The 12,898-nt window shown below is 35.3% G+C and overlaps 1 protein-coding gene across 1 annotated transcript in view; it reads left to right on the top strand.

Moving 5' to 3' along the window:
• The window catches only part of LOC11437911 (serine/threonine-protein kinase TOR), a 33,445-nt gene that overhangs the window by 18,290 nt on the left and 2,257 nt on the right, over nt 1-12,898 (top strand). Inside the window, exons 33-53 of the mRNA XM_003610596.4 lie at nt 801-910; nt 987-1,160; nt 1,245-1,310; nt 2,168-2,236; nt 2,327-2,437; nt 3,368-3,508; nt 3,596-3,724; nt 3,806-3,971; nt 4,049-4,263; nt 4,887-5,093; nt 6,906-7,019; nt 7,095-7,298; nt 7,836-7,916; nt 8,299-8,373; nt 8,456-8,522; nt 10,245-10,405; nt 10,969-11,142; nt 11,253-11,381; nt 11,461-11,544; nt 12,654-12,715; nt 12,792-12,864. Coding sequence (XP_003610644.2) covers nt 801-910; nt 987-1,160; nt 1,245-1,310; nt 2,168-2,236; nt 2,327-2,437; nt 3,368-3,508; nt 3,596-3,724; nt 3,806-3,971; nt 4,049-4,263; nt 4,887-5,093; nt 6,906-7,019; nt 7,095-7,298; nt 7,836-7,916; nt 8,299-8,373; nt 8,456-8,522; nt 10,245-10,405; nt 10,969-11,142; nt 11,253-11,381; nt 11,461-11,544; nt 12,654-12,715; nt 12,792-12,864 — 2,612 coding nt within the window. The remainder of the gene's footprint in view (nt 1-800; nt 911-986; nt 1,161-1,244; nt 1,311-2,167; nt 2,237-2,326; nt 2,438-3,367; nt 3,509-3,595; nt 3,725-3,805; nt 3,972-4,048; nt 4,264-4,886; nt 5,094-6,905; nt 7,020-7,094; nt 7,299-7,835; nt 7,917-8,298; nt 8,374-8,455; nt 8,523-10,244; nt 10,406-10,968; nt 11,143-11,252; nt 11,382-11,460; nt 11,545-12,653; nt 12,716-12,791; nt 12,865-12,898) is intronic.

The raw sequence follows: 12,898 nt of genomic DNA, 5'->3' as shown, positions 1-12,898 counted from the left end.
AAATGACCAAGGAATTTTATGCGCTGAACTATTTAAGAATAATTTAGATTTTCAATGGTTTATCTTTAATTGAGATTTTTGATGAGATATTATGACATCTTTTAATCAGTGTAGCACATGGTTGTTAAGAGCGCGATCTTAATCGTGAGATCGTAAGATCTCATGTTTTTCTCCCTCCACCGTGTTGGAGCGGTACGGAAATCGTAGGAGAGGTGAGCGTGCAGAGGAAAATTGTAGGATCTCATTCTGGTTTCACACGATTCTGGCCCGGTTTAGCACATTTTGACCTGATCGAACTGTTTTGACTTGGGATAAGTACCTTTACAAACCAGTTCCACACGTTTTTGACTCAGAATTCGACCCACTTTTGATTGGAAAGAGGGATACACCGAACATACACATTTTTTTCGGGACTTGGTGGGTTTAATTGAGAAATTATATTCCAACTTGGAACCTCTCTTTTTTGCAATTACTATTCCGCTGTGGAAATTAATAAAAAATTTATATAATTTATGTTTAGGTCAAACTCTCTCATCATTATGATCAAATCAATAAAAAAATAAGTTTTTTTAGGATAATTATGTTAAGGTTATATTTTTTTAGTTATTTCTATAATTTTGTCTATCTTGTGGGATCTTATAATCCATGTTAGGATTCTATGATTTACACTCTTTCTATACTAAAACGATTTTTGGCGGGATCCTGAGTTTGACAACCATGGTGTAGCTCACTTCACCTAGTGGGAAAGGATTTTTGTTGTTTGGTTTGAAAAACGTGTGAGCTAGGAGCTTGTTTTGCAGGTAGGATGAGATGCCTTGCTGCATTAGCTCGATGGGAAGAGTTAAGTGATCTATGTAAGGAATATTGGACCCCTGCTGATGCAGTAACTCGTCTTGAAATAGCACCAATGGTGGGTTTTATACTTTGGTTTATGTGTGATGGATTTTTTCTACTGGCTGTAATTGGACTATTGTTTTTTGGTTTAGGCTGCTAATGCTGCTTGGAACATGGGAGAATGGGACCAAATGGCAGAATATGTGTCTCGGTTAGATGATGGCGATGAAACAAAACTTCGAAGCGCGGGAAATAATGCTTCTAGTAGTGATGGAAGTAGTAATGGTACCTTCTTCAGGGCTGTTCTATCAGTTCGCAGAGGAAAGGTATTTAATTTGTTGATGACATCTACTTCTCTTGTTTGTTTCTTTTTTCAATTTCATTTACAGTGATTCCTATCTATTTGGCAGTATGATGAAGCACGTGAGTATGTTGAAAGAGCTAGAAAATGTCTGGCAACAGAGCTTGCTGCTTTGGTGAGTGTGCTTCGTTAAATTTTTCCTACAGGCTTAAATCTTTAGCATTATTCATTAATTTGAATTTCTTCAATTGTATAGTCTTATTTGCATAATTCCTCAGTCATTTAGCGTGTTATCAATGAATATAAAGGTTTAATTGATACTTTTATCACTGTTTAGGAAAGGGGATATGGAAATTTTTGCATTTACGTTACATGTTGTGCCATACTTTGTATATTCTCCAGTCACCATACAGATTTGACATCATTTTGAAGCATTTCCATGTGCTTATGTTAATTCAATCTCAATTTGAAAATGCATGTAATTGTTCAATTCAAAAACCAACCTTGCATGTTAGTTTAGACTTTAGAGATATTTACAAAAAAAAATCCCAAGCCCTTCTACTAATAACTTAAATTTTTTGGACGAATTTCCCTTGAGTCGGTACATAACCCTTCCGCAATTTGACTTTTATGCTGAAAATGAAACCTTGTACTGATTATATTCATTTATTCAAATAATATTTTCATGTGTTCCCATTTTATTTATTTTTGATATGATTTGATTGGCATACAAAGTCATCATAATCGGAATCTGAAATCTCGACTGTGTCACACGTCAGAGCCTACCAATCATCTGCAATACACCAAATCATTATTAAAGTAAGCAAAATCAGAAAAGCATGGGGTGACATAAACCAAAATCCGTAGAAAATAACACCACAAAATCTATAGTAAGGTAAATGACACATTCAAGAAAACATCCATAATAAAGCTAGGAATGACAACTCACCAAGTAAACCTAGATTTTACAATGCCCAAAATAGCTGATTTATCTGCACAATCATTTCCTTCACAATTTGTTTGCACCTCCAGGTTTTGGAGAGCTATGAGCGTGCTTACAGCAATATGGTTCGTGTTCAGCAACTATCTGAACTAGAAGAGGTTAGCATTAAGAAGTCTTAACTTTGATTGTTACCATTCACTTAATGTAACATTATTACTGTAACTTGGGCTTATCTTCTCTTCTCCCAGGTGATTGATTACTGTACACTTCCTATTGGAGATAGAGTTGCTGAAGAGCGACGGGCTCTTATTCGCAACATGTGGACTCAGCGTATAGAAGGAGCAAAGAGCAATGTTGAGGTAAACAGAGTTTCCCCATGGAACTGCATATGCATGCTTAAACATTTACACAGTTTCCCCACGGAACTGCATATGCATGCTTAAACATTATTTATGGGTTGAATTTCTGAGGAATGTAATTAGCGTCTTTCAAGACTTCAAATGGATCCTTATATTATTTCGTTGTGTCACCGATAACAATAAAAATTGTTTATTCCAAGGTCATCATAATATTGGGATTATGACGAGAGAGATTATGTTGATGAGGGGTATTAATTAATGACCTCCTGTAGGTCCGCAATTATCATTCAGTCTAAAACATAACTAGTAACAATAAGTCAATACAAAACAAAAAGTGGATGAGAAATAATGATACTGAGACAGAAAATGGAGAGGCCAAACTCAGCAAGAAGCTGCGCAAAGCAGGTTTGAGCTGCGGGAAATTTGATGAAACTGGGGTGGGCTACTGAGATGAAGCTGATGCAAGATGGGAACTTTGTGTGTGTGTGATGGTGTGCTGGGAGGCTGCTAACCCAAACAATTGGTTTCTGTGTTTGAAGGGTGTTGGAAGACCAAAAAAAACTCTCTCAATTGCTTGAAGCCGGCTGGTTTAACTGTGGATAAAATCGAGATTGTATTTATGAGATGCCAGAATAAATATTTGCTGGTTTTCGGAGATTTCATTCAACGAAACATTATAGGTCTCAATCTTCGAACCCTTTCAGATGGAACAAACCTCTGAAGTCTTGCCAATATAGCGCCTATGGCTATGGGATGTGGCTGTTGTGCTGGAATGGGAGAGGGCTGTGATGTCCTATATTCAGTTTCATATCTGTGACAACTGATGTTTATTATCTGCTTCTGCAACACAATGCTTATCTGTGTAATTAAACATTTAACAAATTTGGGCTTTTAATTCCCTTCCTCTGACTTTGTGATGCTTTTTGGCAGGTTTGGCAGGCACTTTTGGCTGTTAGAACACTTGTGCTGCCACCAGCTGAAGACATTGAAACATGGCTCAATTTTGCTTCTCTTTGCAGAAAAAGTGGGCGCATTAGCCAAGCAAGATCTACTTTAGTTAAACTTCTACAGGTTTGAACTGTGCACCTGGTCTATGATGGTTTCTTTCTTATGTTACCTCTCTCTTGTGTGCCATACTCAATTTATTTTCGTTCTCAGTATGACCCTGAGATAACTCCCGAAAATGTCCAATATCATGGCCCACCTCAAGTAATGCTGGCGTACTTAAAGTTCCAATGGTCACTTGGAGAGGATTCAAAGCGTAGAGAAGCATTTATTAGGCTACAGGTATCATATTTTTCTCTTGTGTAACATGCACTTGAGCTTGAATATTCATCGTCAATCATCCATCTGCTTTATCTTGCCTAGAATTTGGCTATGGAATTTTCAAGTGCACCCAACATTCAGCCAGTTACACAAACGGTTTTCACAAGTGGTTTGAATCCAAGTGTTCCTCTCCTTGCTCGTGTTTATCTGAAACTTGGCTCCTGGCAGTGGTCACTTTCCCCTGGACTAGTTGATGAGTCCATAAAAGGTTTTAAGTTGTCATAAGTTAGACCTTTAGCAGAAAATAATATTGATCAAATTTTAATTTTGTTTCTATATTTGTAGATATACTCAATGCATTCACAAAAGCTACTCAGTATGCAAATAAATGGGCCAAAGCTTGGCATAAATGGGCATTGTTCAATACAGCAGTGATGTCTCATTACACTTTAAGAGGTTTCCCTGACATTGCAGCACAGTTTGTTGTTGCTGCTGTCACGGGATACTTTCATTCTATAGCATGTGCAGCAAATTCGAAAGGTGTTGACGGGAGTTTACAGGTAAGCTCCTATTTCTGTTATTGTTCTATTATGAAACCATCCACATAAATATCCCTTCAATTTGGACAAAAAAATTAAATTTTGGCTGAGTTGCTACCTTGTTTTTGTATTTCCTGACTCAGAGACATAGTAGTCTACTTTTCAGAGGAGCATTTTATAGTTTTGTGATATTCTTAATTGGTGTTATGCTTAAACGAAGCTGCAAACTAGAGTGCTGATAATTGGTTTTTAAATCTCACAATTTACTGGGGCTCAAGTCGAATGACTTGTTTCTATATTTGAGTTCTGTTTATGGGCATAATTTTTACCATGCACCGTCAGTATGACAAATAGCATTGCGCTCCCATAGGTTCCCACTTGTTTCACATTGCTTTCCAATAACATGTTTCTGACTTCATAATAGATTTTGTTAGGCATATGTTACTCGATAGTCTAATTTGTAAAATAGCTTATATTTCTTGGTCTTGAATAGATTTTGTGTTCAAGTTTAACAGTGCAATTCTTAGAGAACTGTCTTTTGCACTATACTTTACATGAGTTTTCTACATTGACTCTTCTGGCAAGTAATCTTATTGAATTATGTTAGTCCTTTTCCTTTGATTCTTAAGCATGGTGAACTGCAGGATATTCTTCGACTTTTGACACTATGGTTCAACCATGGAGCTACTGCAGAAGTTCAAATGGCCCTAACGAAAGGATTTTCCCTTGTTAATATCAATACGTGGCTAGTAGTTCTGCCCCAAATCATTGCCAGGATACACTCTAATAACCATGCCGTGAGAGAGTTGATACAATCACTTTTGGTTCGAATTGGGCAAAATCATCCACAGGTATATGACTGGTATAGAGTAGTTTTTCCTTATCATTTTTCTTTTAGAAGTAGACTACGCGGATGTTGGAGAGGCTTGTTTTCTTGTGAAACCTGATATGATTTTCATAACTTGCAGAAGGATTACATTTTTATGTTATTTTTATTTTATCTTTGTTAAATAAGACTTTATTGAAGTAAGAGAGTTGCTTAATTCCACCATGTGTTTGCTCCTTGTTTTGCTGAAAATATATAGTATATCAGGAATTGTATGATGAGTAGTACGATACTTTTTTTGCTGCAGAATATAATGCGTTTTTTTTTTCAATATAAGTCTTAGAATTTGGGTTGGGTCTATCCCAACTTCTACAAAACAAGACATCAGAGTAAACTAAAGTAAAACGGGATGAAACTCATTTACTGACTTGATTGGGAAACTAACTATGAGTGTGTTGCTGTAGTGCAAACTAGATAACTTGGAGAGGTTTGGCACCGTTTTCTGAGGTTTAGGAATACCAAGATGAACCAATTAAGTGTGTATGGTAAAGGCTATGAGACTCATATCCAGCATCAATCGGCTGTCTCAAACTATGTTCTTCCAAACAACAATTTCTTTTGTCGAAGGTAATTGAACTCTCATGAGAACAAGTTAATCGACTAATAAAGTAAATTAAAGAGACACCCAAAAACATAAAGGACAAAGTCAACTAATAGGGAAGGGAAATCAAAGGATGGGATGTCACAATACCTTGAGACTAGATTTGGGAACCATTAGCTAGAGGTGCGTAAATAAAAAAGATGTAGAAAGAGAGGAGAAACAAGTCTTATTACCAAAGGCATGGCCAGACAGCGAGATCAAGAACCTTGGGACTAAGGGAAGTAACTGTATATGCAATGAAATAGATTACGAGTGTATGCAAACGAACTGGTATATCCGGAGTACCGACATTTCTCAAAACACTAACGAAAGTAATCATAATTAGTCGGAGAGACTTTAGGAGAATCTATGGTATTGGTATGTCGGACGGAGTAGCCTGGGTTCCATTTATTATATTTTTGAGCCGATGGTTATGATCACAGTTGAGAAGAGGCTTGGAGGGCGACGGGCCTCCCACATACCTTGATTGTTGTTATGAGTTACAAGGTCAGGGTGACCCAAAAGGAAGTGCAACAGGGGATCAATTGTAGGCTTAGCTGAAATCTGGATAAAGGTAGAAAATATAGTTAGGACAATAGAAGACACTAGGTTCTGATTTCAGGTAGCAGAGTAAGTCGGAAGCAAACCAAAAAGGGCAAGGTGTATAAAGTAGGTTTTGTGTTGCTTACGTTCCTTTTTATGTATCATTTGTCCCTTGCAACAGGAGGTAGGAGAAACTCATTAAAATCAGTGTGCAGCATGAGCCTTGCAAAAATGGGTAAAAATAGTACTATCAAACTCCACAGAGGCTCTGGGTATTGTTAGTAAACTGCACTTTAGCCTGACTCCAAACATATTATGAGGCGACCGATCTTCTCCCCCATCTATTAAGAGGTGGTCCTTGTACAAATGACCATTAAGCCATAACCTTCTTTCCATAAGCTTCATGTAGGTTTTTGTATTCTGCTGGTGGATATATTTATTATGTTATTGCGAGGACCTAGGGACAATAGTAGAGTCAGCTTGCATTTATTGTTAATGCTGGTGGTTGATATATTTATTATTTTATTCTAGGGGACCTAGGGGCAACACTTTAATGACTTACACATTGCTTCTTGTTGTTTTGTTGCCCGTGTTAATGATTTGGATGCCAATTTTGTATTAATTTTATACTTTTGGGTTTTTTGTCTTCTTCAGGCTCTCATGTATCCTTTGCTCGTGGCCTGTAAATCAATAAGCAACTTGCGCAAAGCTGCAGCTCAGGAAGTTGTGGACAAAGTTCGGAAGCATAGTGGTGTGCTTGTGGATCAGGTTTGATAGTTATCTATATTAATGTTATTTTTGTCAGATTCTACCTTTTTAACCACAAGATGGTTTTATCCACAGGCCCAACTTGTATCAAAAGAACTTATCAGAGTTGCTATTCTTTGGCACGAACTATGGCATGAAGGACTGGAAGAAGCCAGCCGTCTTTATTTCGGCGAACATAATATCGAAGGGATGCTAAAGGTCTTGGAGCCATTGCATGAAATGCTTGAAGAAGGTGCAATGAAAAACAATGCTACCATAAAGGAGAGAATTTTTATTGAGGTTGTATAATTATTATCCTTCATTAGTTATTATAACCAGTGGAAAGACGGGCACTAACATGCCAGTTTATCCGCATTTTTTATTCTATATATCTACTTTAATTTAATTCATTTATATATATATATATATATATATATATATATATATATATATTGTTTTATAGTATCCATCTATATTATCTAAACTTATTAAATTTTACTTTGAATATTCAATTTATGTTTTTATTTTTATTTGAAAAATTATGTTGTTAATGAATCTAAAAAAAAGGTAATTAGTTTTCAAGCTTCCTATGATTATGGTGCAGATTAAGTTTAAATTGAAATTTTTGTTAAGGGTAAAAATGTCTAAAAAAAAGGTCCAACCAAAAGGTAGTTAACATGCAGTTAAGTTTTGAATTGTCTTAATATATTGGTATAGATAAACCATAATAATGTTTGTCTTTGAAACTTTAGTTGTATTGCATAGTTTTTTACCTTGAATTTATCAACTCACATTATTTTTAATAAAACAGTTCTCTCTACTTTCTTGTTATTGTAGGCCTATCGACAGGAATTATTAGAGGCTTACGAATGCTCTATGAATTATAGGAGAACTGGGAAAGATGCCGAGCTTACTCAGGTATGAAAGTTTGGACTTGTAAAATTGTGCCAAATTACTTGTTATGAAAATCCCTGGATCATTTGAACACACTGATATATTGGTACAGAAGTTTTTGTAAATACATGTGTGTATGCAATTCCTTGTAAATTGATTGTAAATATTCATATTCAAGTAGAGCTTACTTATAATGCTGTCACTAAATAGCAGAAAATTTGCATATATGCATGATGTTGTAAATCAAATATGGTTAGAGGTTAAACTGTTAGGTGAAATAGCATGAATGGTTTTTATTTTATCTCTAACACAACACTAGTAACTTCTGTGGAATTGGTGATTGCCTCAATCTGTTTAATGTCATTTTTCCCTTTCCAGAAATAATTTTTGTTTATTTCTTTATCAGGCATGGGATATCTATTATCATGTGTTCAGAAAGATAGATAAGCAACTTCAAAGTCTTGCTACTTTAGACTTGGAGGTAATAGTTATGCTTCGTCATTCATTCATTCAATTTATTTTTGTCATTGTTACGGGACTTAGATTTTGTTTAAATTTTGTAGACGGTTTCTCCAGAATTGCTAGAATGCCGAAATTTAGAGCTTGCTGTTCCTGGGACATACCGCGCTGGTAAACTAGTTTTACTATTTCCTTCATGTTATAATATGACACAATATTTATGCTCCATTTTGAAGCGGTAGAAAAAATGAAATGGGGAGAAGATTGTTGAAATTCGGGACCTAACTCATGCTAACAAAACCAGGGTTGTAAGGTTTGGAGTACCTCCTCTTTATAAAGTCTTATCAAGAGTCCTATCTATTCAATGTGGGACTAAATCCACCCCCCTCAAAGCCAACACATGGCAAGCCAAATATTGCAATTAGGCGATTAGGGGTTGACCGCAATATAGGAAAGATAAAACAGAGAAAATGAGATGATTTTTTTTACTGTTTGGATGGGGAAAAATTGAGAGATGGTATCTTAGAATTTGCTCATCACTTGTTTTCTTAGATGGAAAAGTGGGAAGAAAGAAAATTGATAATTAGTGTAATGCTTTTTTAACCATTGAAATTAGAAGAATCGAGTGTATCTCTCTAGATGAGAGAGGTAACTAGATAGATAAAATGGAAAGAGTGAGTTGTTTAATAAATTATTGTTTTTTGTCTTCTTGATGAGGGAACTATCACATGGATCACATATCAATTGACACAGTTGTCCAATTTTTTAAGCAGAGGAAATTTGCATATTTCCCTCTGTTTAGTCTCCACTCATCTTCCTCAAAATTCATCTTGATGTTAGATTATACTTAGATATTTAGTCTGCGAAACATTAGATTATACTTAATTTGAAAGAGCACAACACCTTATATATGGTGACTCCAGGTTCAACATAACTAAAAGGTCTTTACAGTTAGTTACAGCTGCCTAAGCATTATGTTAACTACCGACTACATATACATTTCATTGAAGTATCTTTGCTTCTCTACAGCTACTCAACACTACTCCAAAACCATTGTAAAGAAGCGTAAATGAGATCAATCTAAGTTGTTCTGAAAACATATTTTGAGTTTATTTTATCGAAAAAGGACTTTACGATCTGGTGTACAATTTGGTTATCTATGTTAAAATTTGGGCCTTACTCATTCTTACAAAACCGACATGTAAGGTTAGGAGTGCCTCCTATTTATAAACTCTTATCAAGAATCCTATCTATCCAATGTGGGACTTGGGTCTTTCCCAATACACCTCCTCATGCCCAACACCATTGGGCTTGGTGCATGTATAAAATCTTATCAAGAGTACCATTGGGTTGGTGCTTGTATGAACTCTTATCAAGAGTCATATCTTTCCAATGCGGGACTTGGGTTTTTCCCAATACACCATCTCACGCCTAGCACTATTGGGCTTGGTGCGTGGATAGGTAGGTAGCCTGAATTGAAAGGCTCTGCGGGGGTGTATTGGGAAAAACCCAAGTCCCACGTTGGAAAGATACGACTCTTGATAAGAATCTTATAAAGAAGAGGCACTCCTCACCTTACAAGCCGATTTTGTAAGGATGAGTTAGGACTAATTTCAACAATCTACAGGACATATTAGTTATAACTCACTCGTGTGGGACACCTGTCGATTGTTTAAGCTAACTGAGGTACTCCTCCTCTGATTACTTCATTAGAAATACTTCTAATGTACTCAGAGTACATGCATTAATTTTTTTAAATAGACTAATCTTAACTTAATTCAGTCTGGTTAATGAGTCGAGTACAATTATTATAAATTATTACAAATATACATTATTTACAGCACTACCTAAATATGTAAATATATTCCAATAACATGTATATCCTTATTTCAGATGTCCCAGTGGTTACTATTGCATCATTTGCACGCCAGCTTGAAGTCATACCATCTAAGCAACGACCCAGGAAATTAACTATTCATGGGAGTGATGGTGATGATTATGCCTTTTTATTGAAGGGGCACGAGGATTTACGCCAGGATGAACGAGTTATGCAGGTATGTCGTCCCTTCTATTAGTTTTCTTTCGGTATGCAGTTTGTATATCAATTATGGGCCCGTTTGTTATAGTTTTTTTTTAAATAGATTTTTGTAGTGCAATATGTTTTTGTTATAATTTTTAACAGAAATTTTCAAGGAAAGCTTCAAATGAAAAATCTGTTTGAATAGCTTATCTTAAAATGTCATTCTAAGTATTTCATCATTTTGTTATAATTTTTTTTGGATACTAAATTTTGAAAAAATCTCTAAAAAAAAAGCTATTTCAAATAGCTTTTCATAAAAATCATTTTTGAAAAATGTGATTTTTACTATGTAAAATGTCAAACAATGAATATTTAAGTTAATGAATGTTAAAATCTTTTTTTTAACTTATACCAAATGAGTTTGAAATAACTTCTATTATTTTTGACTAAATTTCCAAAAAAATATATTTTTAGAAATACAAAGAAAAATCCATTTTCTTAGAATCTAAAACAAACGGGCCCTAATATCTGGTGAATTTTTCTCTAGATGCATTTATCTTGACAAGTTGATAAGTATCCTATCATTATTTTTGCTAGCTTTTTGGTTTGGTGAATACTCTGCTTGAGAATTCTCCTAAAACAGCTGAGAAAGATCTCTCTATTGAACGATACGCTGTAATCCCGTTATCTCCAAACAGTGGTTTAATTGAATGGGTCCCGAATTGTGACACTTTACATCAACTTATCCGGGAGTTCAGAGATGCTAGAAAGGTCAGCTTTAGCCCTGGTTTAATTCACTTACAAATAAAGGTTTCTGAACTCAAATGATAATTCTTCATGATCTAAGTTGCCCGAATTATTTTACTTTCTTGGTTATACAGGTCATCTTGAATCATGAACACAAATGCATGCTCAGTTTTGCACCTGATTATGATCATTTGCCTCTTATAAATAAAGTGGAGGTGTTTGAACATGGTTTGAGCAGTTCTGAAGGAAATGACCTAGCAAAAGTATGTGATGTTTGTACAAATTTCACTTCACACATGATGTTCTATGACATCTAATGTTTCACAACTTTCCTGCTCCTAGGTGCTTTGGTTGAAAAGTCGAACTTCTGAGGTATGGCTCGAGAGGAGGACAAATTACACCAGAAGTTTGGCAGTTATGAGCATGGTATGTCCTTGCTATGCTCAAGTTTTCTCATTTCTACCTGCCAATGTATAATGTTTTAATATCCAACATTCCTCCCCGTTGAATTGGTATTATTTATCCTAGCTTGGACACTATTCTTTCTAAAACTGGGTGGCTTAATCCCTTGGTGAAGATATCCGCAAGTAGACCTTGTGAAGGAACATAAGTAGTACAACTTAAACTGCATTCGAACTTCTCTTTGATAAAATGCCTATCCCCCTCAATCTGTTTCATTCAGTCATGATCAAAAGATTATGCAAGATATTTTGAAGTATGGGAAATTTGAATTGGAATTGAATGTTTTGAAGAAGGGGGAGAGGGATTTGGGATACTTTTTGATGTGCAGTGTTTTGCAGATCTGGGTTTTGGGGAAGAACAAACAATTGATGAAGATAAGGTGTTTTTCCAGATCTTGCACAACTCACGTGTCTCTTTCCTTTTTCTTTTCCTTTTTTTATTTAATCAATTCCATTTATAAAAATGCGCCTTTTTTTTTTTTTATTTGAAAAATACTCACATGGAAATCTTAGGAGTTGATTCTATGGGGGCTCTACGCGGAGAAATACTTGCTTGGCCCCAACCCCAAATGAAAAATATTTGGCGCACAGAAATGAGAAAAGTTAAAATAGAAAATGATGTGACTAAATTATTTCTCTTAATATTTTTTTTCTTTCTTTCCATTTGGTGTCTTGACCATGTTAAGATTTGCTCCTCTATGAGTTTACATACACCCGAGTTTGACGATGTTGTATATGAGCTTACTTCTTTTGCAACTGGAAATCTTACTATTGTTAGTGGATACTACTACCTTAGTGTATATGTGCGAGTTTCCTACCATCAAAGTTGATTAATTTTAAAAATTTTAAATATGAGTCCCTTTTAAACAATATATATTCCATTGCAATTTCCAATTTGGGGTATGAACTTTTATCCATTTTTTGACACTTTGCATATGTTTGCCTGGCAATAATGCCGTCAATACTAATTTGTCAACTACAATTAAATTTTCCTTTGTTGTTGGTTATTATTATACTTTATTTACTATATTATTATTTACTGTATGAGCTAGACTAATGGTCTGGTTTTGACAGGTTGGCTATCTTCTTGGGTTGGGTGATCGCCATCCTAGCAATCTTATGCTGCACAGGTTTAGGTAGGCCATGATAAAGAAACTTAGTGAGATTTCCATAAACTTGGTTTTAGATTCTAATATTCCTAATGTTCTGCAGCGGGAAGATTTTGCACATAGATTTTGGAGATTGTTTTGAAGCATCAATGAATCGTGAGAAGTTCCCAGAGAAGGTATGTACAAGAACCTTTTTTTTTTAATTATTAG

This window comes from Medicago truncatula, chromosome 5 (assembly GCF_003473485.1).
Source record: "Medicago truncatula cultivar Jemalong A17 chromosome 5, MtrunA17r5.0-ANR, whole genome shotgun sequence".
Taxonomy (NCBI): domain Eukaryota; kingdom Viridiplantae; phylum Streptophyta; class Magnoliopsida; order Fabales; family Fabaceae; genus Medicago; species Medicago truncatula.
This window is presented reverse-complemented; position numbering and strand designations above follow the sequence as displayed.